The sequence below is a fragment of the Hippoglossus hippoglossus genome, chromosome 7 (assembly GCF_009819705.1).
Source record: "Hippoglossus hippoglossus isolate fHipHip1 chromosome 7, fHipHip1.pri, whole genome shotgun sequence".
In the NCBI taxonomy this organism is placed as follows: domain Eukaryota; kingdom Metazoa; phylum Chordata; class Actinopteri; order Pleuronectiformes; family Pleuronectidae; genus Hippoglossus; species Hippoglossus hippoglossus.
Window position 1 is genome coordinate 14,199,987 of NC_047157.1, and position 24,492 is coordinate 14,224,478.

At 41.0% G+C, this 24,492-nt stretch overlaps 1 protein-coding gene and 1 long non-coding RNA gene across 5 annotated transcripts; both read right to left on the bottom strand.

Moving 5' to 3' along the window:
- Nucleotides 1–945: 945 nt before the first annotated feature.
- Nucleotides 946–24,262, bottom strand: LOC117764513 (zinc finger protein 335-like). Of its 4 annotated transcripts, XM_034590362.1 has the most exons (29): nucleotides 23,367–23,847; nucleotides 21,715–21,912; nucleotides 21,315–21,591; nucleotides 21,134–21,211; nucleotides 19,672–20,796; nucleotides 19,399–19,581; nucleotides 19,105–19,269; nucleotides 18,725–18,983; nucleotides 18,462–18,639; nucleotides 18,255–18,367; nucleotides 18,141–18,159; nucleotides 17,933–18,049; nucleotides 17,102–17,178; nucleotides 16,792–16,952; nucleotides 16,468–16,688; nucleotides 16,270–16,369; nucleotides 16,095–16,183; nucleotides 15,722–15,978; nucleotides 15,462–15,576; nucleotides 15,172–15,369; nucleotides 14,604–14,746; nucleotides 14,330–14,469; nucleotides 14,049–14,146; nucleotides 13,839–13,925; nucleotides 13,634–13,717; nucleotides 13,480–13,539; nucleotides 13,288–13,393; nucleotides 12,218–12,315; nucleotides 946–1,579 (listed from the first exon to the last, which is right to left on the bottom strand). In XM_034590362.1, exons 1-29 carry the CDS (start codon nucleotides 23,391–23,393, stop codon nucleotides 1,556–1,558), a joined length of 4,797 nt encoding a protein of 1,598 aa, XP_034446253.1. In that variant the 5' UTR covers nucleotides 23,394–23,847; the 3' UTR covers nucleotides 946–1,555. The 4 variants fall into 4 exon arrangements, with proteins under 4 accessions (XP_034446253.1, XP_034446256.1, XP_034446255.1 ...); XM_034590365.1 differs by lacking the exons at nucleotides 946–1,579; nucleotides 23,367–23,847 and adding an exon at nucleotides 23,872–24,262 and having other exon boundaries at nucleotides 11,466–12,315; XM_034590364.1 differs by lacking the exon at nucleotides 946–1,579 and having other exon boundaries at nucleotides 11,466–12,309.
- On the bottom strand, nucleotides 2,299–3,713 carry LOC117764516. Its single transcript, XR_004614404.1, has 3 exons — nucleotides 3,628–3,713; nucleotides 3,477–3,536; nucleotides 2,299–2,416 (listed from the first exon to the last, which is right to left on the bottom strand). It is a non-coding gene; the product is annotated as an uncharacterized LOC117764516 (long non-coding RNA).
- Nucleotides 24,263–24,492: the final 230 nt, after the last annotated feature.

A 24,492-nucleotide genomic window follows, 5' to 3' on the forward strand; every position in this document is an offset into this window, starting at 1 on the left:
CTGTGTCCTTACTGGCTTCCTGTCAAATTCAGAATTTATTTTAAGAATTTATTGATTGTTTTTAAGATTTTGTTTATTTGGTTGAACAGTTACACTTTTATCCTCCATCCCGAGGTCCCGACATCATCATCATCATCATCATCATCATCATCATCATCATCATCATCATCATCATCATCATCATCATCATCGCTGGCGTTGAGTTTGAGCTGTTGTGCATTTTAATTCTCAAATATTTATGATGATTAACTTTCAATTGTTTTTTGTATTTATTCAGTTTTATTTACATTTTTTCATTCTCTTATTTTCGTATTCAAGCCTGTGGAGTTCTTCGGTCAGCTGTGTGTTTTTTTAAACGTGCAACATGTGTTGCAGAACATTTCTGACATGTTTCATAAAAGCAAAACACATGCACACATAGTTTTCTTAACCTTAAAATAGCAGTTTCAAAATTAGTTGATGAAACAGTTCCTCTTTCATTCCCATAACTCACCCTGGTCGTCTATTCTTGCTCAATGTAACTTTAGTGAGGGGGTTCGATTTCCTGTGAGAAGTGTGGAACTGACTGATTGTCGCAAATGTATTTTGACAGAATCAGGTGCAACATTTTGGATGTTGTATATTTTAGTTGTTATATGATGTTTATTTGTGTTGGTTAGGATTGAATTGCATTTGACGAAATTGCATCATCTACCGTTCTATTGCAAAATGCTGCGCATGCATTTTCCATTAGCCCAACATGTCGCAATAGAAAACCACAAAGCGTGTTGCATGATGACTGAAGAGGTGAATAAACTGATCCTGAAAAAAGTGTCTCAGCCGAGTGATTGTGGTTGAATAACTTTTTAAACGTCTGCTGCAGTAATTCAGTATATACAAATACATAGGAATAGATATAAGAAATCAATAAAGTAAGCACTGAGCATTTATGGACACAGAGAATATACACAAAATGATTTATTTGGTGTCAGCTTTTAGCTTATTAAACACTTCATATTCACTAATCCAAAACAAATCGCTCTTTACAGAACAAAAGACAAATGTAAAAGGTATGTACATGTTCATATTCAGTAAACATGAGGTTGTGGCATTCTAGCAATCAACATGTCTTATTACAGATCAAAAATAAACGCTCCCCTTTCCATTTACTCCATCTGAAAACTAAAATGTTCATTTGGATACTCTGTATATTTCCAAACACACGATATAAGCCGTTTCATTTTCTTTGATAACATTGTCTTGCAAATCGAAGCAGTTGAGGCACATAAACACAAATACATTTTAATAATTACAATCCCGCTTCTAAATGCACAGCCCCTATGATTAAGTTAGAAGCGCTGGGTGCAATAATCTGAATTTACAAAAAGCTGTTGATTTTACTAAACAGTGCAAACACCCCCGAGCAGATGATACCGTGGAGGACACGATGCTTTAGTTCACAGCCAGCTGAATGCATAAATAAGTTGAGGTCACTGCACGGTACTTGTCAGCTCATAGTGGTTTGTATTGGTCCTGGGCGACGCAGGTTTGAGTCCAAGTAGTTTTAAGAAGCCGTCTATTCATCAGTGAAGGTGATGACATCATATCGAATAGCTGCGTTCTTGTCTCCTTGACGGTGCATCAACTAATCAACAGCAAGATTTTAAATTCAAATTCATGAAAATAGTCGAAACAATCAATTTTTGAAGTATTTAATCTGAGTGTAAAATCTAAACTGACTTATTTTTATCTGATAGATTATGATTAGAGCCCGACCGATTAATCATATAGGTGATAAAAATCGGCCAATATGAGCCTTTCACATCGGTATTTATGTTTGATTTATAAACACTTCAGATATGTGTCGAGAGGAAGAATTCAATTTTACAGACTAGACAATACAGGACATTTATGTTTATATTTTACATAAACAAATTATGTTTATTTTAAATATCTTTATATTTGGTTGTATTTGTATTTTGTTTTTATTTATAGCTTTTAATAATAAAGTTTACAATTAAAGTTAAATTGTAAAATATCAAAGCTCAATGACTTCTTCAATCTTAAGAAACATTGGCAATTTTTCGTTAAATATATATGATCCTATATATCAGTATTACAAATTTTTACTGTCTAATATCGGCCCCAAAAAAATCAGTTGGGCTCTAGTGATAATAGTTAATTGAGAGGGAGTCACCAGCTCCTAGTTTTTAAATTTGAAGCCTCCTTCGGTAAATGTGATTTACAGAACAACATTCATGGTGTTTGAAATACAAAGAGTCTAATAGTTTAGTGTAGGACTCGTGCCATCTGTTCCTTTAGAGAGCCGACCTGTGACAGCAGATTGGGCCGCGGCCTCCAGGTCTTCAGGATTCACTATCTGTTGCTCCGAGCTGATGGGCAGATACTGGATCTGACCATCATGACTCACGGCGATCTGAACACATAAACAATATGGAGCAATGAACTTCTGTCAAAAAAATAAATTGTTACTGTGTAGAGCAGTGGTCGCCAGCCTTTTCGAGCCCAAGATCACTTTTTAATTCCAAACTTAAGCCGAGATCTACCATTACATTACATTTCATTAAAGGCTGAATGTACAAGAAATAAATATACACAAAGAAGGGCAGTTGTGCAACTTTTTCTATTCAATGCGCAATATTCAAATTAATATCAATTCATATTTACAATGCAAAATATGTAGCTTCTCAGTTCCACAACATGTTCTGCAGAGGAGCTGCTACTGCAGCACAATTTTTGTACATATAGGCTTTGATTTGAATATGTACACAAATATGATTAATACCCTGCATGAAAGAAGTCCCTTGTACTCAGATAAATACCAGTACTACACAGTATGAAGCCGTGCATCTTCCGCTCTTGCAAATATTTCACAATAATAACCCCTTTTTAAACACGGGAATGGATTCCAGCAACAGAAACGCTGGAGTGCTTTTATTTTGAAAAGGCATACAGAAAGTGTTGCAACCATTTGTTTGTGACATAAATTCATCAGAAACACTTTAAAACTCAGGTGAAAGATCATCTTCTCTGTTTATTCTGCTGTGAACCACGATGTTCATCTCTCTATGACACAAACGTATTTACATCACTTCCCGAACCCGTTTCAAAGTAAAAGCACTCCAGCGTTTCACCTTCTGAATCGACTCATTTGTTCCAGCGGGTCTTTGATTGTTATCGACAGACCGAAAGATGCGCATCTTCATACCGTAGAGTCCTGACATTTAGTTTAGTACATGAACCAACTTGTTCTTGAAGGAAATGCAGGAGATAAACCTGCAACTCCACCGCCAGTAGCGGACACACAGCGCGTGTGAAAAACAGACAACCGACAAACAGCTGATCTGCGGGGCGACGATAGCCAGTGAGTCCAGAGAGTTGGGGGATCGACAGTGAAGACTGGGAGATCGACCGGTAGATCGCGATCGACGGGTTGGCGACCACTGGTGTAGAGCATTTCAGGTGATGCTCCTCACCTGCTGCTCCTGCAGAAAGGTCCCATCATGCTCATACTGGATGATCTGTCCATCTGGCATCTGAGGAACAGTTAGAGATCAGTAACTAGAGACACAGCCTGTAATAAGATCATCATCAGTTAAAGGAACTAAAAACAGCAGTTACACTGACCTGTATGTGGTTACCGTCAGCCACTACTACATACTCCTGAGGGATCAAATGCGGAACTCCATCTTGTGAGATGATGTACTGGACCTGAAACATACGGTGGCCCTGAGAGCTCAATGCACTGCAACTGAAGAAAACACATGCAAGTGGACAAAACACAAGCAAAGTAAGAAAACATCTTCATCAATTTCACAACACAACACAACACATTACAGAAATGTGCAGCAAATACAGAAACGCGCTGCAAATACAGAAATGCGCAGCAAATACAGAAATAAGCAGCAAATACAGAAACGCGCAGCAAATACAGAAAACGACAACGGAAGTGTTTCCAGAGGACAGCTAAAAGTGATGGACACTGCTGCCAAAGGAGATACAAAAACGTCCAATACATCAAACAAATTCGGCTCCACACAGGGGTCGGCAACCCGCAGCTCTTCAGCCCCTCTGCAGTGGCTGTACAGTACAGTGTTGTGCATATTTTTCGTGAACGGTGAACTTAACGAATCAGTTTTTATATGATTAACGTGAACGTAACGATGAACGTAAGTGAACGTCACATTCATTTTTTAAATCATCATCGTATCAGGCCATCATGAAATACCAGGAGTGTGTGTGTGTCTGTGTGTGTGTGTGTGTGTGTGTGTGTGTGTGTGTGTGTGTGTGTGTGTGTGTGTGTGCTCCCAAATAGCGCACACACACACTGGCTCCAGTGAGATCAGAGCTCGGAAGAGGGGGAAAAATTGCTCTTTTGATAGTAAAGGTTACCTACCCCTGCACAATATGGACAATACATTGCCTCACGAACAGGGGCTTGCTTGTTAGCGCTGTTTATTCAGTTTAACAGGAGAAAACGGCATGTCTCTAGCTCAGACCGTTGAGGAGTCATGACGCTCTAAAGACAACATTATATTTGAGATCATATACGGCCCAGTGGGTCTCAGAGGGTTAACAGGATACATCTGCAGTAATAAAGTTTATTATTTATTAAAATAAACCAAAAACGTTTACAGTTTAGCAAATTTTCCAAGATCACTGACGGACACAGATTTTAACAACTCCAAACTGCGGCAGCAACAACAAGCGGACATGTCCATCACTTTTAGGTGTCCTCTTGAAACACTTCCGATGTCATTTTCTGTATTTGCTGCGCGTTTCTGTATTTGCAGCGCGTTTTTGTAAAGTGTTGTGTTGTGTTGTGAAATTGATGAAGATGTTTTCTTACTTTGCTTGTGTTTTGTCCACTTGCATGTGTTTTCTTAAGTTGCAGTGCGTTGAGCTCTCAGGGCCACCTTACTTTTCACTTTTTCTGCCAGTCACCCTATGACTGAAGGACACCAACACGATTGTGTATCACATTGTGCACACTTTACAGGCAGTTTACATTGCGTAATGATTATATTGTCATGGATATGTGTCTTCTCTTGTCCCTCTAGTTGGCCTACTATGGTGTGATCTCCATCGGCACCCCTCCTTTTCTTATATTTACAGAATACGATTAGCATCAGTCTGTACATTATTGTTTTAAATGAAATTCAACATAATCTCAAATACCGTAAAATGTAATTTAATGTAATAGCAGCATGGATGACAGTCAATTCCTATAAATTAAACTCCTCTTTACCAAAACCTTGGTTCGCTATTTTGATGTGATAATCTGAACAACGTATACTGAATGATTAAGGTAAATAAAATGGGGAGCAACCAAAACATTTTACAGAAAAGAGGAGACTTGGAGAAAACAAGATCAATTGATTAAACCAACATTTATTTATAAAAGGCGACACCAATTGAAATACTTGCTGTTTTCTGTTGATAGAAACAAAGTTGTCCATTACAGTTGAAGATTTCAGCTGTGCACAACAGAACATGACAGTTATCAGTATGTTCATTAAATGGGATAAAACCAATAAACCTTGTAAAACACTTGGAGAAATGGTGCATCTTGACACTGCAAGTATTAGGACAAAAACATTAATCCTACAAACGTAATCTATAACAAGTGATAATGAAATACTATATGAAAGATTACATTTTAAAAATTTTAAATGGTAAACTCCTGGTAAACTAATAGTGCCTTTATCAGACAAATCTCTTTAAAACTATTCATTTAACAACACAATGGCAGGATACATTGTCCTCTAAACACTGTCATTAGAACATGGTTTCTGAGGTATTGGACAGTGGGAGCTCTGCAACTTGATTGCATGGAAGACCAAGAAGTGACATTCATGAAGTAAATACATCCAATAACTGATCCGAATTTCTAACAGAGTGAAATAAAGCGGAGGATATAGGGTCTGCTCAGATACTGATAATATACACAGTAACCTTTAAAAGCTTAAGTGATCAAATCCTACCATGGTATACCTGCCCTGGGACAAGTGAGTATGTTCCCTTTTGTGTACATAAAAAGTAAGCATACCCACATTTTTGAAGTGAAATAATTCCTATTTAGTGGACAGGAGAACAAGAATATGATTACATGTACAAAATTAAAGAGAAAAATCAACAAATAACCTGGGGAGAGAGCTCTCACTGACCTATGAAACTCCACTCAAAGTCTACAAGGTTGATTGTTACAGATTTCTTCTGAATGACTCTCCCTGTCCTCTTGGAGACGAGTCCCCCAAACGGGTTTTGTTCCTCTTTCTGGGTTGATTCAAAAGAAGCATCTACAAAACACAGGAATCTGAGATTAGAGGTTGGATAGAAATAAAGTCTATGATATATGATGTCTATACAAGTGTTTATGAAGTTAGGGTTGAAAATAAATGTGAAAAATGTGAAATAAAAGAGTGTACAAGTCTTACCTTGTACAGGCAGCTTCCCAGTTAAAGATGTGAACACTGTAAACAACAGGCCCTGTCCCAAAGATTGGGTGGATACCCCCACATATGATCCTCAAGACTGATCATCCAGTATCCAACTGTCACAGACACTTTTCCACGTGTCTTCTACAAATATAGTAGCAGTCCGTTTTTGCAGGACCTCTCTGCCGTTGATTCTGACATCACCCCCAGAATGCAATGCTGTTCACAGTATATTGCAATGTTTTAAGGAAAACAGCAAGCTGCTCATAAATATTTCCCAGAATGCATTGTTTTCTACAGCACAGTGCCGTTTTAATGGAAAACAGAATGTTACTGTCAGAATTTGGCCGTTTTCTTCCAGCAATTTCTTACAGTGCAGTCTCAGTACATCGGTCTGGCCAAGTCTGTGTAATCAGATGAGACACCTGATGGATTGCCTGTAAATGTGTCAGGACATGACTGAGCAGGAGACAAAGTGGAAAATATAGATGTGTATATGTTGCATTTGCAATAAAAAAGATTAAAGCAACAACAACTTTCTTTGGGCTTTAAAAAACATTTGAAATCTTCGGCCACAGGAGGTTTGTGGTACAGTGTTGCTCCGAAATGTCACAGGAATAAGAATAAGTTTGGTCGGCTCACTCCTCAGAGAAACCAGACCTTATATGGATGATAGAAAAATGACTGACACCATGTTTTTGTGTAAAGACAGGAAAATCGAGCGGTGTTGTGAGAAGAGATAAGATGTCACAAGCTAACAACGGTATTTGACCATGAAGATTTAAAAAGCATCAAACCTCAAGGAATCCACACAAACCTTTTGCGCTGTTATCATGAGAGATCATTTCTTTAATCCCATTATCATTTCATTTTTTAGGCCTTCAATCATTTACACAAAAGCTCATGTTGTATACATTTAAAGATGTAGACCAGAGGTTTAACATGTACATACACAAAAGTGACAAAGAGACAAATAAAGCTGCAGAGTTCAAGATATCTCGTCCATTGTGCAGTTCAAGCTCCAAAAGCGCTGGTGGACCCCTCATTCTCCCACGTTAAAATCAGAGACTTTCCCCTGAATTCACTGGTGGACTGCCAGTGTGGAGTCCTCCACCGTCTCAGTGTCCGCTGCAGGGTCCGGGGCTGCCGCTCGTGTTTTGGGAATCCTCAGGTTTGCTGTGTGGATTTCTGATGAGCTGTGATGGCCACTGTTTCGGAGACGCCACTTATTTCCTGCAGGAGACAAACTTAGTCAAGAGACGGTAGAGGAAGAAATCTTCTCATAAAGACAAGTGACCATGAGTCACATGAGGTGGCATGTTCCCTGTTTAGCACCTACCGTTGCATCTTGCTTCTGTGACTCCCACAGAGTTTCTCCACATTTGTCTGCAAAGAAAAACAACTCGTTCATATATATATATATACATATTTTTTTTTTACTGAATCACTGAATCAATGAACATTTTAAGGAAACCAACCTGGCTTTTCAGGTTTTGCCTTCACTATGCAGCAAACTACACCCATAACCAAAGTGATCACAATCATCACTGTAATGGACACAACGACCAATAGGGGCAGGCTAAAACTCCAGGGCATGCTGTGAGGGGGACACAGAAATTCAGATGAAATATTATTCTTCTTAAGTAGGAAAACACTGTACAACCAGCATGAAACAGGAAATGAGTTAATCCACCTGGGACGGTCGGCGTTGTCCTGTGAGAGGACGGGCCCGGTGGATTCTGGTCGGAGTGATGTGGAGGTGCTGAGGGTTTTGATGGTTGTTGTCAGGGGAGGCTGAGACGAAGTGTGGGGAATTGAGGATTCTGCAAAATGCAAGAACATCATATAGATGAGAAGCAGAGTTTTAATCCTTTACAAAGGTGAGAGGGGAACAATAAAATACAACTTTGCTAAAAAAACATTTATCTTGCGAAGCTGTAACACTGTAATATTTGTATAAGACACATTTGTAACATCACAAAAATGCAAATTGTAGGAATACTTATCCTACCTGTGACCACGACAAACTTGTCGATGTTGATGTATGGGATTCCCGACACAAAGCATCTGTAGTTTCCTGCATCCTCTAACCTAACGTTTGATATTTTGAACTCGATCCAGCCGTCCCCCTCTGTTTTGGTCACTCTTCCTCTCAGCAGCCCGTAGGTGGACCCATCGCTGTCCATCAGCGGGTAACAAATGTCTTGGTAGAGTTTGCAGCAGGACTTGATGTAACTGTTGTAAATTGGAGGGAATTCGAGTCTCAGCAGAATGGGTTCAAACTCCTTGATCCTCTCCTGCCCGTTGAGATGAGGGAAATCTGGAAAACAAACATCTCTTGTCAATATGTCACTTAACACACTGCAAAGTGCAAAAATTGGTATTATAATTATTTCATACCTAATAAAAGAAGAAAGACGAAGGAAAACTTCATCTTCAGTGCCATTATCAAGTCTCAGCATGGTTTGACATTATTTTTAAAGGATCCGAGGCTCCTCCTCACCAGGGGAAGACGAGGAAGTGGTCATTTCATCAGCTCAGGGACTGGCCTGTGTCCTTACTGGCTTCCTGTCAAATTCAGAATTTATTTAAAGAATTTATTGATTGTTTTTAAGATTTTGTTTATTTGGTTGAACAGTTACACTTTTATCCTCCATCCCGAGGTCCCAACATCATCATCATCATCATCATCATCATCGCTGGAGTTGAGTTTGAGCTATTGTGCATTTTAATTCTCAAATATTTATGATGATTAACTTTCAATTGGTTTTTGTATTTATTCAGTTTTATTTACATTTTACATTTTATTTTCGTAATTAAGCCTGTGGAGTTCTTCGGTCAGCTGTGTGTTGTTCTAAACATGCAACATGTGTTGCAGAACATTTCTGACATTTCTGACGTTTCATAAAAGCAAAACACATGCACACATATTTTTTTAACCTTAAAATAGCAGCTTCAAAATGAGTGGTAATAGGGAGAATGGTTCCTCTTACATTCCCATAACTCACCCTGGTCATCTATTCTTGCTCAATGTAACTTTAGTGAGGGGGTTCGATTTCCAGTGAGAAGTGTGGAACTGACTGATTGTCGCAAATATACCGTGCATCCGGAAAGTATTCACAGTGCTTCACTTTTTTCACATTTTGTTATGTTACAGCCTTATTCCAAAATGGATTAAATTCATTTTTTCCCTCAAAATTCTACACACAATACCCCATAATGATAACGTGAAAAAAGGGTTTTCGAAATTTTTGAAAATTTATTAAAAATAAAAAACGAAAAAATCACATGTACATAAGTATTCACAGCCTTTGCCATGACACTCAAAATTGAGCTCAGGTGCATCCTGTATCCACTGATCATCCTTGAGATGTTTCTACAACTTGATTGGACTCCACCTGTGGTACATTCAGTTGAATGGACAGGATTTGGAAAGGTCCCACAGTTGACAGCTCATGTCAGAGCACAAACCAAGCCATGAAGTCCAAGGAATTGTCTGTAGACCTCCGAGACAGGATTGTATCGAGGCACAGATCTGGGGAAGGGTACAGACAAATGTCTGCAGCATTGAAGGTCCCAATGAGCACAGTGGCCTCCATCATCCGTAAATGGAAGAAGTTTGGAACCACCAGGACTCTTCCTAGAGCTGGCCGCCCAGCCAAACTGAGCGATCGGGGGAGAAGGGCCTTAGTCAGGGAGGTGACCAAGAACCCGATGGTCACTCTGACAGAGCTCCAGCGTTGCACTGTGAAGAGAGGAGAACCTTCCAGAAGGACAACCATCTCTGCAGCACTCCACCAATCAGGCTTGTATGGTAGAGTGGCCAGACGGAAGCCACTCCTCAGTAAAAGGCACATGACAGCCCGCCTGCAGTTTGCCAAAAGGCACCTGAAGGACTCTCAGACCATGAGAAACAAAATTCTCTGGTCTGATGAAACAAAGATTGAACTCTTTGGCCTGAATGCCAAGCGCCATGTCTGGAGGAAACCAGGCACCGCTCATCACCTGGCCAATACCAGCATCATGCTGTGGGGATGTTTTTCAGCGGCAGGAACTGGGAGACTAGTCAGGATCGAGGGAAAGATGAATGCAGCAATGTACAGAGACATCCTTGATGAAAACCTGCTCCAGAGCACTCTGGACCTCAGACTGGGGCGAAGGTTCATCTTCCAACAGGACAACGACCCTAAGCACACAGCCAAGATAACAAAGGAGTGGCTTCGGGACAACTCTGTGAATGTCCTTGAGTGGCCCAGCCAGAGCCCAGACTTGAACCTGATTGATCATCTCTGGAGAGATCTGAAAATGGCTGTGCACCGACGCTCCCCATCCAACCTGATGGAGCTTGAGAGGTCCTGCAAAGAAGGATGGGCAAAACTGCCCAAAGATAGGTGTGCCAAGCTTGTGGCATCATACTCAAAAAGACTTGAGGCTGTAATTGCTGCCAAAGGTGCTTCAACAAAGTATTGAGCAAAGGCTGTGAATACTTATGTACATGTTATATTTTCGTTCTTTAATTTTAATAAATTTGCAAAACTTTTAAACAAACTTTTTTCACTTTGTCATTATGGGGTATTGTGTGTAGAATTTTGAATTGAATCCATTTTGGAATAAGGCTGTAACATAACAAAATGTGGAAAAAGTGAAGCGCTGTGAATACTTTCCGGATGCACTGTATTTTGACAGAATCCAGTGCAGCGGGTTGGAGGGAGCTGAAGCTGAACTGTAGATCATTTAAAAACTATTGCATTTATCTCCAGTATTCAGCAAGGAAACTTTTCACATATGAAGAATTCTTAACAGAACATTTTGGATGTTGTATATTTTAGTTGTTATGTGATGTTTATTTGTGTTGGTTACGATTGAATTGCATTTGAATAAATTATATCATCTACCGTTCTATTGCAAAATGCTGCGCATGCATTTTCAATTAGCCCAACATGTCGCAATAGAAAACCACAAAGCGTGTTGCATGATGACTGAAGAGGTGAATAAACTGACCCTGAAAAAAGTGTCTCAGCCGAGTGATTGTGGTTGAATAACTTTTTAAATGTCTGCTGCAGTAATTCAGTATATACAAATACATAGGAATAGATATAAGAAATCAATAAAGTAAGCACTGAGCATTTATGGATACAGAGAATATACACAAAGTGATTTATTTGGTGTCAGCTTTTAGCTTATTAAACACTTCATATTCACTAATCCAAAACAAATCGCTCTTTACAGAACAAAAGACAAATGTAAAAGGTATGTACATGTTCATATTCAGTAAACATGAGGTTGTGGCATTCTAGCAATCAACATGTCTTATTACAGATCAAAAATAAACGCTCCCCTTTCCATTTACTCCATCTGAAAACTAAAATGTTCATTTGGATACTCTGTATATTTCCAAACACACGATATAAGCCGTTTCATTTTCTTTGATAACATTGTCTTGCAAATCGAAGCAGTTGAGGCACATAAACACAAATACATTTTAATAATTACAATCCCGCTTCTAAATGCACAGCCCCTATGATTAAGTTAGAAGCGCTGGGTGCAATAATCTGAATTTACAAAAAGCTGTTGATCTTACTAAACAGTGCAAACACCCCCGAGCAGATGATACCGTGGAGGACACGATGCTTTAGTTCACAGCCAGCTGAATGCATAAATAGGTTGAGGTCACTGCACGGTACTTGTCAGCTCATAGTGGTTTGTATTGGTCCTGGGCGACGCAGGTTTGAGTCCAAGTAGTTTTAAGAAGCCGTCTATTCATCAGTGAAGGTGATGACATCATAGTGGATGCCCTGCTGCTGCAGCTGTTCCAGCTGTTCAGGTGTAGCTTCAGTGTAGACCGTCTGAGTCTGCGCCATCGCTGCCTCTGCTACTGCTACAGGAACAAAGATGATCCATTTAGTGTGATTTGTTGTCTGCTGCCATTGTTGCTATTAATTTTCATAAAGGTGATTTCATACTTCATGTTATTGTTAAGCCCATTGGTAAATAAGATCATGAGCTGGTTGCCCACAGCAACCCATCTGTTGTTTGCTCATTATCTATGAATGGTGATCCTCCACACAGCATTAAACACTGTTGATAACCAGATTGTTCCCAGTCATTTTAGTAAAGTTTGAAAATCAACCTGCAGAGAATAGCTACGTTCTTGTCTCCTTGACGGTGCATCAACTAATCCACAGCAAGATTTTAAATTCAAATTCATGAAAATAGTCGAAACAATCAATTTATGAAGTATTTAATCTGAGTGTAAAATCTAAACTGACTTATTTTTATCTGATAGATTATGATTAGAGCCCGACCGATTAATCATATAGGTGATAAAAATCGGCCAATATGAGCCTTTCACATCGGTATTTATGTTTGATTTATAAACACTTCAGATATGTGTCGAGAGGAAGAATTAAATTTTACAGACTAGACAATACAGGACATTTATGTTAATTTTAAATATCTATATATTTGGTTGTATTTTTATTTTGTGTTTATTTATAGATATTTATAATAAAGTTTACAATTAAAGTTAAATTGTAAAATATCAAAGCTCAATGACTTCTTCAATCTTAAGAAACATTGGTAATTTTTATATATATATATATATATATATATATATATTTATATGATCCGTATTAGACATTTTTACTGTCTAATATCGGCCCCAAAAAAATTAAAAACTCAAACTCAGTTGGGCTCTAGTTATAATAGTTAACTAGAGCCCAACTAGTTTTTAAATTTGAAGCCTCCTTTGGTAAATGTGATTTACAGAACAACATTCATGGTGTTTGAAATACAAAGAGTCTAATAGTGTAGTGTAGGACTCGTGCCATCTGTTCCTTTAGGGACCGACCTGTGACAGCAGATTGGGCCGCGGCCTCCAGGTCTTCAGGATTCACTATCTGTTGCTCCGAGCTGATGGGCAGATACTGGATCTGACCGTCATGACTCACGGCGATCTGAACACATAAACAATATGGAGCAATGAACTTCTGTCAAAACATAAACTGTTTCTGTGTAGAGCATTTCAGATGATGCTCCTCACCTGCTGCTCCTGCAGAAAGGTCCCATCGTGCTCATACTGGATGATCTGTCCATCTGGCATCTGAGGAACAGTTAGAGATCAGTAACTAGAGACACAGCCTGTAATAAGATCCTCATCAGTTAGAGTAACTAAAAACAGCAGTGGTTACACTGACCTGTATGTGGTCACCGTCAGCTACTACTACATACTCCTGAGGGATCAAATGCGGAACTCCATCTTGTGAGATGATGTACTGGACCTGAAACAGGACGTGAAACAAGAAACGTGAGCTGAAAGCGGAACTGGAACATTCTTCTGATATATTTATTTAACTTTCATTTTTGTCATGTACATTAGAACATGAAGTGGTCGAATCTAACCTCTGTCACCTGGTTGTCTCCTGTCATCAGGTGCTGAACTGTCTGTCCATCTATGGTGGTTATCTGCTGAATGTATGTGCCCTCCTCCTGCAAAATGCATACATTAATGTATTTAGTTATAAAGTCAAGACTATAAATTTACTGCATGCAAAAAAAAAAAAAAAGAGTTTCAAAGAATTGTGTGACGTTACAAATAGGTAGGGAGCGTACCTGGTCTGACAGCGTCTGTTCTTGAGCTACAATGATGTGCTCCTGTCCCAAGGCCTGCAGCCGCTCTGGAGTAATGACAGTCTGATGTGCCTGCAGGGCTGTTGCAGATATAGACACGCACACATACCGGTTTAGATTTATTTTTGTGTCCTCCGTTATATAGATCAGATGTGAACCCTAATACTACATGTATTAGGGTTCCTTCATTTATATATATATATATATATATATATATATATATATATATATATATATATATATATATATATATGGTTCCTTACACTGCAGCGTGGCTAAAGCCTCCTCGTCACTGTTGACTATGATGGTGTGCTGAGATGAGTCGCTACGTGTCTTGCGAGTAGGATGATCCTGACTGTGGAGACGCTCCATGTGAAACTTCAGATGGCCATTACGGTTAAACCTGAGATATTGGAGAAAAAATTGATATTAATTAACATGAACAGCTTTTCCTGACCACTTTGTGGTCTAATGTCTCAAAGGAGTTTATGCTGTTTACTAAACACATGTTTTGCGGCGACTCAAATTCCTTCTGACCTTTGCCCGCAGAGTTTGCAAAAAAAGGGTTTCTCGTTGGTGTGGGTCATCGTGTGTCGACGCAGGTCCTTCTTGTTCTTGGAGGCAAAGCTGCAGTTTGGACACTTGTGGGGACGTAAGTAGGAGTGCAGCTCCATGTGATCCTAAAATAAAGCAGGATATCAATCAATGTCAGAAAAGTCGAGGTCCAAAGGACAGAAATGCCTTTGAAATTACACTTCTGAAAAATACAAAACAATGTCTGACATATGAGGGTGGAGATGCTTTTTTTTTACTTTTACACTAATACAATGTAATTTGATGAGCTGTGAAAATATTAATATTACTGTGCCCCGTGAAAAAACCTTACAAAGATTTATGGCTTTTGCAATGAGGACAAATATATTATGATGAAATAAGAACGCAAGAGGCACATGGATTGCACACCAAATGGGATCAAAACCTCTACTTCATATATGTCGTCTGAGGTGCGTGTTGTGTTCACACGGCTGTCTACATAGTCACAAATGCCAGCATGATGACGTAATGACTCACATACCACAGCGCTGCATAACTTTGAGAGACGCACCTTAACCTCAGGCCAGGAGGAGGAAGTGAAGTCACAGTCAGGACACTTGAACGTGTTGGGATCTATGTGCGCCCTCTTGTGGTTCTCCATGTCAGAGCGTCCATGGAAAGACTCCATACAGATTCGGCAGGAGAACCTCTTGGAGCCGAAATTGGGAGAGCCCACCGCAGAGGGAGAGGATGGAGCTTCACTGCTTAGCTGACAGAAACAAAAAAACATGGTCAAAGGATAGGAATACAGACGAGTACATCGGTATGTCCCCTGAATTGTATATTACAGTTGATACTTACCTCTACTTGTTGCAACACGCCATCGGGCAACGATGAAGTGAGATAGAACTTTTCACTTTTTATGCTCTCTGATCCAGAGACATCTAAAGTCTGCGATGGACTGCTCTCATCATTACTGCAAAAACAGCAGTTTCATGAAATTAGATTGTTGAGACATTAAAAAGTCGCTTTACAATTAATCTTCAGTCACGTGACTATGATTCTCAATGTAACAGCACATTTCTCATAATCAAAGAAAGTGAGACTGTGCGTTAGGTTACCTGTATCCAGGGCTGTGGATTTCTTCAGCAGCCTGCTCCACCACATTGAAGTCGCCAACGCTTTCGTAGGCTTCTATTGCGATCTGGGTGAGCTCTGCTGTTTCAGAGGGGGTGGCGTCGTAGGCCTCCTGTAGCACCGTGTCACCGTTCTCAGACACATGGAAGGTCATGACCTTTTGGGTCTGGCCCGGTTCTGTGGTCACTGTGCTCCAAGTGCCCTTCTCCAAAGCTTTACCTTCTGCCTTGAGCACAGCCACCTGAGGAGCACAATAAGGACATCTTTAATCTTTATTTTGTTCCAAAATGACAGCACACTTTGTGTAGAAAACTCTGCCCTTTTAATGCAAACAGACATTTTTCAACCAGCACCAACCTGTAAGGAGTTTCCAGCCAGTTCACGTGCGTTGCTCATGTTCAGCAGCAGGTCAAGGGCATTCTGGGCGGATAGTTCACTGGATTCAGCTGAGGAGTGGATGGAGACAAAGTCAGCAAAGCGACATAACATGACCAGAAATATGAAAACATTCTCATGTGGAATGTTCGCTGACCTTGTTCATAAATAATGGTGGTGTTTCCCATTGCATCCTGGGACACGGAGGCATTTTCAATACCCTGCATGGCTTGTAGTGTCGCGGAATCCACTGCAACCTAACGAACCGGAGAGCAAAAAGTATGATCTCCCAATGCCACAACCTTTAACACAAAAATAAATTAAAGAACGAAAAAAAAACAGAAAACAGACTCACAATAGTGCTCTGTAAACCCTGTGTGTCGTCATTTTGTTGTTTGAGATCCTCTATCTGCTGGAGGGTGAAGAAGGGTCTGCGTCGTCTCCTCACAGGCTCCTCAGGGTGAGCCGAAGACCACTCCTCAAACGCCTCAGGATGGCGACACTGAACATGTAGACGCAGGTTCTTCCTATGCTTGGTCGTGAAGTGACACATATCGCAGGAGAAAGGCTTCTCTCCTGTAGACATTTTAAACACAAAATGAAGAGGTATCATTCATCCATGAGGATGTCAATAAAACTGGTTTAAAGAAACTTCATGAAAGTGTCTCTGATCACTGACCTGTGTGTTTGATGGCTAGATGGGAGACCAGGAACTCCTCTTTAGAAGAGGTGTATTTACAGTAGTCACACTTGAAGGGCCTGTCGTTGGTGTGGGACAGCTGATGGTTGAGCAGCAGCTTCTTGTTGTCACAACTGTAGTCGCAAAACTCACACTTGAACCTGGTACATGTACATCAACAAGTTATTCATTATGATATCGAATCACACTAACATCAAAGTCAATGACGTATTCTAGCCCAGAATTCCTAACCACAAGACATGAAAACTGGTAATTGAAAACGAGAGAAAGTATTGCTTGCAGTACTGACTTGCTGTCTCCAAGACTCTGGATGTGGGTCAGTAGGTGCATTTTGAATGTGTACCTCTTCTTGAAAGATTTGCCGCACTGCAAAGACAGACAGGCATCTTCACCAAGATATTTCAGAACTTCACAGTAGGAAAAATGATCTGTTCAATTTCCAGTATCACAGTAACACACCAAATTATTCTGCTGGGCAGCAAATCATGCTTTCATACAATTTGTAAAAAATGATAACAGTTGATGTTTTTAAAAAACATTTCATAGGAAATCCTTAATTACTTGAATCCAACATTGAAATGTATTCAATTTTGTTTCTCATGGACGAACATGTGATCATTTTGCCAAGCACAGGGATTTTCAACTTGCAATTGTTGTTAATCACTTAAAAGGTCCAGTGTGTAAGATTTAGGTGAAAGGGATCTATTGACAGAAATTTTATATAAATAATCCTAGTGATATTTAAGTGTGTTTCATCTAAATTGTACAATTTGTTGTTTTATTTACCCTAGAATGGGCCCTTTATATTGAAATACTTTATATTTACATCGGGGGGGGGGGGTCATCTTTATGGAGGCCGCCATGTTTGTTGTAGTAGCCCAGACTGGACAAACTAAACACCTTTTGAGTTTTTATGAAAAGTGAAGGTTACTAAAGGTTCTCTGTCATGTTTGGAAGGGGAGGATGAGGTGAGGGGTATTCAGCTGCAACATGCAACTTCACCACTAGATGTCCCTAAATTCTACACACTGCAACTTTAATGCCATAATATATTTTTCTAAAATATTAGTATTTCATATATATTTATTTATTAATGAATTGTATTGTCTTTGTGTCTGACCTTGTCACACATGTGTGGTTTCTCTGCGCAGTGGGTTTTCATATGCTGGGTCAATCTCTTTTGCATGGGATAAACTCTGTGACACACAGGGCAGGGGAACTCGGACACCTTTGGCACCTGCGTGAATCAGCACATATAATCACACAGTGAGTTTATCATAAATAGAATTTAACCACCATTTAAATATGGGAAACTTGAGGTTTCTTACCAACTCTGTCCTTCTCTTCCTGTATAAAGAAAAGAAAAGAGTAACAACATATGAAAATCCGTAATCAAGTTATTCATTTAATAACTTGCTGTAAATGCTGTCCGAGTTTCTTACTTCTCTTTGTTATGGACTGCTGAGTGGCGAAGTACATCTTTCCTGTAGACACTTGTGTAATCACACTCCTCACACTTGAAAGGCTTGATACCCTCATGATTAAACATGTGTTCCTGTAAAACAGTTCCCAATCATTATAAAACACCATGGAAACGTGCATGTAAACTGAGGTTAACCTGAGTGCTGTGCAGTTGTATTGGGACTAACCTTGAGTGAGGACCAGCGCTTGCAGCGATAGTTGCACTGGAGACACTTAAACAGCTCTGGGTCATTGCCCTCATGCGAATCCACATGGAAACGCAAATCTTCCTGAGTGAGGAAGCGCGAGCCACAGATCCAGCAGTTGTGAGGTCTCAGGAGAGGTTTGAGGGATTTATAGTAACGACTGGAAGATAATGGCGGGACAGAAATAAGCATGGCGAAAGTTATGTGATACTTTTAACAACACAACTTAAAGAAAAGTTACCTACTTTCGATTTAGGTACTTCTTATATTTCTTGCGAAGGAAGCGCTTGGAGGGTCGGCCCCGTTTCCTCTGGAAGAACTCCTCCTCTGGCTGAGAGTTGGATGAAGGGTCTTTGTTCTCAGAGTCAGATTGGCTTATTGTGGCCTCAGCAGTGTCCCCATCAATCGCGATAGCAGAACCGCTGCCTAACCCGGAAGAGCTCGCCTCTTCAGGAACACTAGCATCAGCGCTAACCCTGGGCTTCTTAGCAATACTTTCCGATTCTGTAACAAACATATGAGAAGGAATGAAGAAAACAAATCTGAAGGGTGAGTTGTCTATTTTAGGTTCCCTTTGCAGTGACAGGCTGGTTTTTGTTTTGCTTGTTAAAGTTTGCGAACCCACCTTTGCCGTTGTAGCCGTCTTCTAAAGAGCTGTACTTCCTCGGACGACCAACCTTACGTCGAGGACGACCGTAAGAGGAGGAGGAAATAGGGGGAGTGGGCTTTTTCAGTATGGCAGGAGGTCTTTCTTTGCAGTCCTCCTCTGTTGGGCTGTAGTCACTATCCTCTGCATATAAACAGAAGAGCAGGGACAGTGAATATTACTCTTATACTGTAACTGTTTCACTGACTTAAAAAAATGTATCCATTTCTATATGATCTGATTTGGGGTTCAACAAAAATCTTCCAGTCTGACCTTCAGGATCGTCAATAGCACCAGAATCCACAACATCATCCTCTTCTTCCTCTGCCTGGTGAGGCTCCGCAGCCTTCACCTTTGCTGCCTTTCGTTCCTCAGCTTCCTCCCTCTCTGCCTGACGACGGGCCAACGTCTCACTTTTAGGAGGTCGTCCACGTTTACGTTTCTTTGGCACGTTCCCTGAACAACCAACATTTCATGAATAAGAAAAGAATTCACGACTTACAAGCAAAGTAAAGTTTCACTTTGATACATAATCAGCTACCTCACCTGCAGGTTTAAAGTGTTTGTCTCTCATGTGGTTAATGAGTGTGTCTTTGGAAGCACTCTTGTATGGACACATCTTACACTTGAACTGCTGTACAATCACTACTTCCATCATCTCCTCCAGCTCAGCAAGGTTTGGTGCTCTGTCCCCTGGGACTTCTGCTACTGTTGATGTCTCCATCTCCCTGACCAGCTCAGCTTCAATCTGAGGCCCCTGGGAGCCCTGCGGCTCCTCTTGGCTGGGTGAGCACTGTTGAGCCAGCTCAGGCTCTGTATTTGAGGTATACGTCCCACTGCTGCTGATATAGGGCCCAGACTGGCTCTCACTGCTCTCCAGGGCCTCAGGAAGCCCGCCTGAGCCCGCTGTGTCTGCCAGAGGGTGGTCTGATGAAGAGCTGTCATCGGCATAGAGCGAGGCCTCGGGGCCATTGCTGCTCTCCATGTAACAGGAGTGTTGCGGCTGCTGTCGGGAGTGCTGTGGCTGATCCGGTTCCTGGTTCTGCTCGTCATCTTCATCATCATCCCCAGCTTGGTACTGAGAACAACCCGGCTGCTCAGAGTCTGCAGCTGCAATACATTCTCCGCCATACTCCGTCACATACTGCCGACTTACCAGGGAGCGGTGGTCTGCACTACTATCAATGTAACTGCGTGAATGATGAGCCTGCTGTCCATCGTCCACTGCACACTCAAGATACCCAGCGCTGCACTCTACCACATAGTGACCTTGGCTGGTAGCGTTCGAGTCAGCTCCGCTGCATTCCACGTATCCAGGCAGGTCCTGGTCACTGTTATCCCCACTGTAGTCAGGGAAGCCTGAATGGGAGCGTGTCTGGTCAGGTTCCTCGCCAGAACACTCCACATATGAAGATGAGGACTCCCCTGTCTGGTCTGGGCCATCTGCACTGCAGTCCATGTACTGGGAGGGGTGGGAGTGCTGGGGCTGGTCAGGCTGACTGCTGCTGTCCTCTGGGTAACCCGAGTGTCCAGGCTGATCATCGGGCTGGTCAAGGTTGCCCTGCAGGTCCCCCTGGTCCAGACAGGTGGATGTGGGACCTTCAGCGAGAGCTTCTATGGCTATACGATTGGACATGGCTGAAGATGACATATGAGCTACCATGGGAGCACCTATGGTGGAAAATACAAACAGATGGATTGTACATAGTTGACTTAAAAGGATTCCAATGTTTGCATTCCGATGCTTACTTGCGTCTCATCACACTAAGTAGAACTTAAATCACTTTTAAAAAGGTCAAAACTCACTTATTATAGGATTAAAATAAAGTAGGTGCGTTATATTCTTATTACGTAACATGGAAATATTAAATTAGTTATTTGCTGTGTAAATAAATGCTGTATGAACATGATGGTCATATATTTTCTGGGAGTCATTAACTTTCAATGTTTTGATGTTTTGAAAGGGGCTGAAGTATTAATGGGTCAGAAGTAATATTGGCACACTTACCGTCATCTGGTCCTTGTAATATCAGATACTGGGTTGTTTCTGCAGCCCCATCTTCTGCACTGGTCACAGATATACAACCTGATAGAGAAGCAGAACAGTACAGTACAGTGTAAGTAGAATTACGAGGCTTGAAGCTGCTCAGCCTTAAATACAATAGATGTAAGAGTAACAGCTGAGATACCATTCATAATGTCAGGCCCAATGGTGGACTCTATGATTTTGTCAATGGCAGACCCCAGGTCTGATGAGGTAGAAGCAGTTGAGTCAGAAACCATCATGGCTCCTTCAGACACAGCGCTGGAGTGGACCAGCACTTGGGCTGACCCAGACACCAGCACTGACTGAGTCACCGTGGAGACACTGGACACGCTGGTGGACTGGGCCACTGAGGAGGAGTCGGGGAGGTGGACTGATGAAACTCGGACATCTGTACTGGAGCTGGTTTCTGGGATGAACACCTTGAGAGGGAAGGGCGAGAACATGATGTGTTAAAATATTTAAATAAAAAACAACTGCCATACTGTTGGTTTTTTCTGGCTTGAACATGTCACAGTTTTTACAGGCATGTTTGCAAAACTTACCACAAGTCCCTCTGAGCTCTGTCCCACATGGCAGTCTGACTCTGGGGCCTGTGTATGAGAGGCAGCAGCATCACTGCTGTCTGCAGACATGGCCTCTGATGACTCCACCCCCATGCCGCTTTCGGATGGCTCCTCCATCCCCGAGGGGCCGGCATCACTGCTGCTCTCCACCTCATTCTCCTCCGAATCCATAACTATCTACAATAATTTGACATGAACACAACACATTTTTTATGTGCACCACACTTAAAGCCCCCCCTTGAGCAGGATTACTGCAAGTTCATTGTGTTCAAATTAACACAACTCATGTATAATTCCTTGTTCGCTTGCCCTCAGGAACATTCGTGTCAAGAGTAATTGCACAACTTAAGATATTCTATGATCTTTGCTGATGTTTCACTGGATAACAAAAAATATAGAATGACTTCTAAAACAAATCTTAAAAGCGTTGGGACAGAAACAGGAACAGTTTCTCCAACAACTGTGATGAATGAATGATTTTGAACGAGGTAACTTAGTAGCCCTGCTATCGAACATAATATGTAACACCTTTAGGTTGTTGTACAGTGTGTGTCGCCTATGCGTTACTAATTCGGACAGATGCTCAGCCAACTGGATATTAACTCTTCAGTTTTTCTGTAATACTTCACTTTCCCAGTTTCAAAGGTCACCGAGTTTAGTGTGTGTCACGGTGAGTTCGTTTAAGAGGATTATATTGTAACAGTCATGAGTTTGTAGGAAAGAAGTTACAAAGAGCAGTAGAGAACATATGGAAATAAAGTTACGGTCCACAGGCAGAAGCTGAAAACTACATTTAATTAGGTTCACATGAACAGATTTGATGTGGGGATCTTTTGTATGAAGTGATGCTTATGAACCACTGCATTAAGTGGCTGTTAATGCAGGTGAATTACACATTACTTTGATCTGTATGGAGAATGAATAGATATCAAAGGGGAATAAAGAAGTTTCACTTTTTTTCTTAGACAATATTAGTTTTATCTGGTTGAACCAAACAAAAACTACCATATGGGTGCATATTCCAGCCTGTTGTGTATGACAAGACAAACATGGGACATTTTTATGATATATAAAGTGCAATGTCTTTTAATATATATATATATATATATATTAAAAGACATTGCCCTTTTAGCTCAACGCAGCTGAACAGCTCTTTTATTGTGTTATTGTTTGGTGCATGTTTGTCGAGCTTCTCTTAACTAAAACCAAATTGCCTTCTGAATTAATAAAGTTGTATTGTATGAGAAACTGGAGTTGTTTTGCTGCCATAAGGGATGTTTGGGCTGTAATGAAACGTTTGGCTGTTCCCACACTAAATCCACAGTTTACACCATTTTCTCCCAATTAAACATGTTTTGTTTCACAATACTGTGCATTGTTTTGATATCCAGAATTTACAAGAAACATACAACTTCTGTTATTATTGTATATTAGAGAATTTTATTGACGCCTGATACAATGCAAGCACATTGTTTGTCATCCATCACTTAGTGGGAAGGTGTTTATTCCAGATAACTTATACACGAGTACCGCTGCCACTCCACACATTAACCGACTGAAGGGACTGCTTTCCCTTCACGGACGTTAAGGTTGTGGGAAATAAATCTCAATGTTCTATGGACCATATTTACCCGCGATTGTACACGGAAAAACGACATCTTTGTGCCTCAGAGCCCCAATGTCATCGGACACTAGCGTTAGCTCCCAGTGCAGCAGGGCAGCTAACGCTAGCACGTAGCTGGCAGACCTGCTTTGTTTTCCTGCCTCTGTCGTGTTCTGCGAGGCTTTAAAACACTCGCACGACATTTGCTCCTCGAGCCAGGAGGGTCTGAACGTCTGAATGAACTGTGAGTGGAAAGCTGCGTCACAGATGTGAACTGTTCGACACATCGGCTGAAACAGCCTCGGGAGTGACGTGCGCTAGCCGAGTTTTTAAAACGGGCCTAGCTGCCCGTAACCCTGCCTGCACCGCGTCGCCATTTTCCGCCAGGCAGCCGCTTTTCCACTCAGGCATTCAGAGAGCTCTACTGGGGACCTCGAGGGCCTGAGCCGCCGCAGACCGTCCGGGTTCTCTCCCTGAAGAAAATGAAAACCTTCTCTCCGCCCGCCACCTCGATCTCCACGCTTTTTCCTTACCGTGGGGTTTCGCGCAGATCGGTGTCCTCCGCTGCAGAGGCGCCAAACACGACACAAATTACTAACCGATAATTGTTGCCTCTTTCTAGTCGGGCGCCATGAGTATCTCCTTGCTTCCTGTCCCTGCAACCGGATCTTATTTATTATTTTTTGTTTAAACCCGACCTGTTGTCTTATTACACATTCATATATTCACTCGTTTTAATTTGATATATCCTGCGATAGTTTGGCCGTCGCGTGTTGCTCGAAATATTCAGTAATTGAGATGTTAATAAACACTCAGTGGACTATTGTTTCTAGGGGAAGGCACATTACGCAACTGGGTGCGGAGTAATATGTGTCCGCCTATGTCAATAGAGAGGTTCTGTTTATACCGGTTTAAACTTTGAATAAGTTTTAAAATGCATCCACCGTGATGGTTGTGGTTATTTAAGTCACATTAATCATAGTGAAATATATTAATATGTATAAAATGTATGTTCAATAGAAGGACAAGGGGGGAAAGGGAAATAACATAAAGAAGTTTTGCTGGACTGTTTGACTTTATTGTTTTTATTTGTTTGAACCAAACACAACTACCATAATAATGATAACTGGGTGTATATTACAACCTGTTGATCT

Bases quoted from the DNA above. Each gene is read 5' to 3' on its own strand.
- LOC117764513 (XM_034590362.1), bottom strand. From the start codon at position 23,393: ATGTCGTTTTTCCGTGTACAATCGCGG. The intron at 17,179-17,932 runs GTCAGACACAAA...CTGTCTTTGCAG, and splicing joins AACCACACATGTGTGACAAG to TGCGGCAAATCTTTCAAGAA. The intron at 16,370-16,467 runs GTGAGTCTGTTT...CCGGTTCGTTAG, and splicing joins AGGGTTTACAGAGCACTATT to GTTGCAGTGGATTCCGCGAC.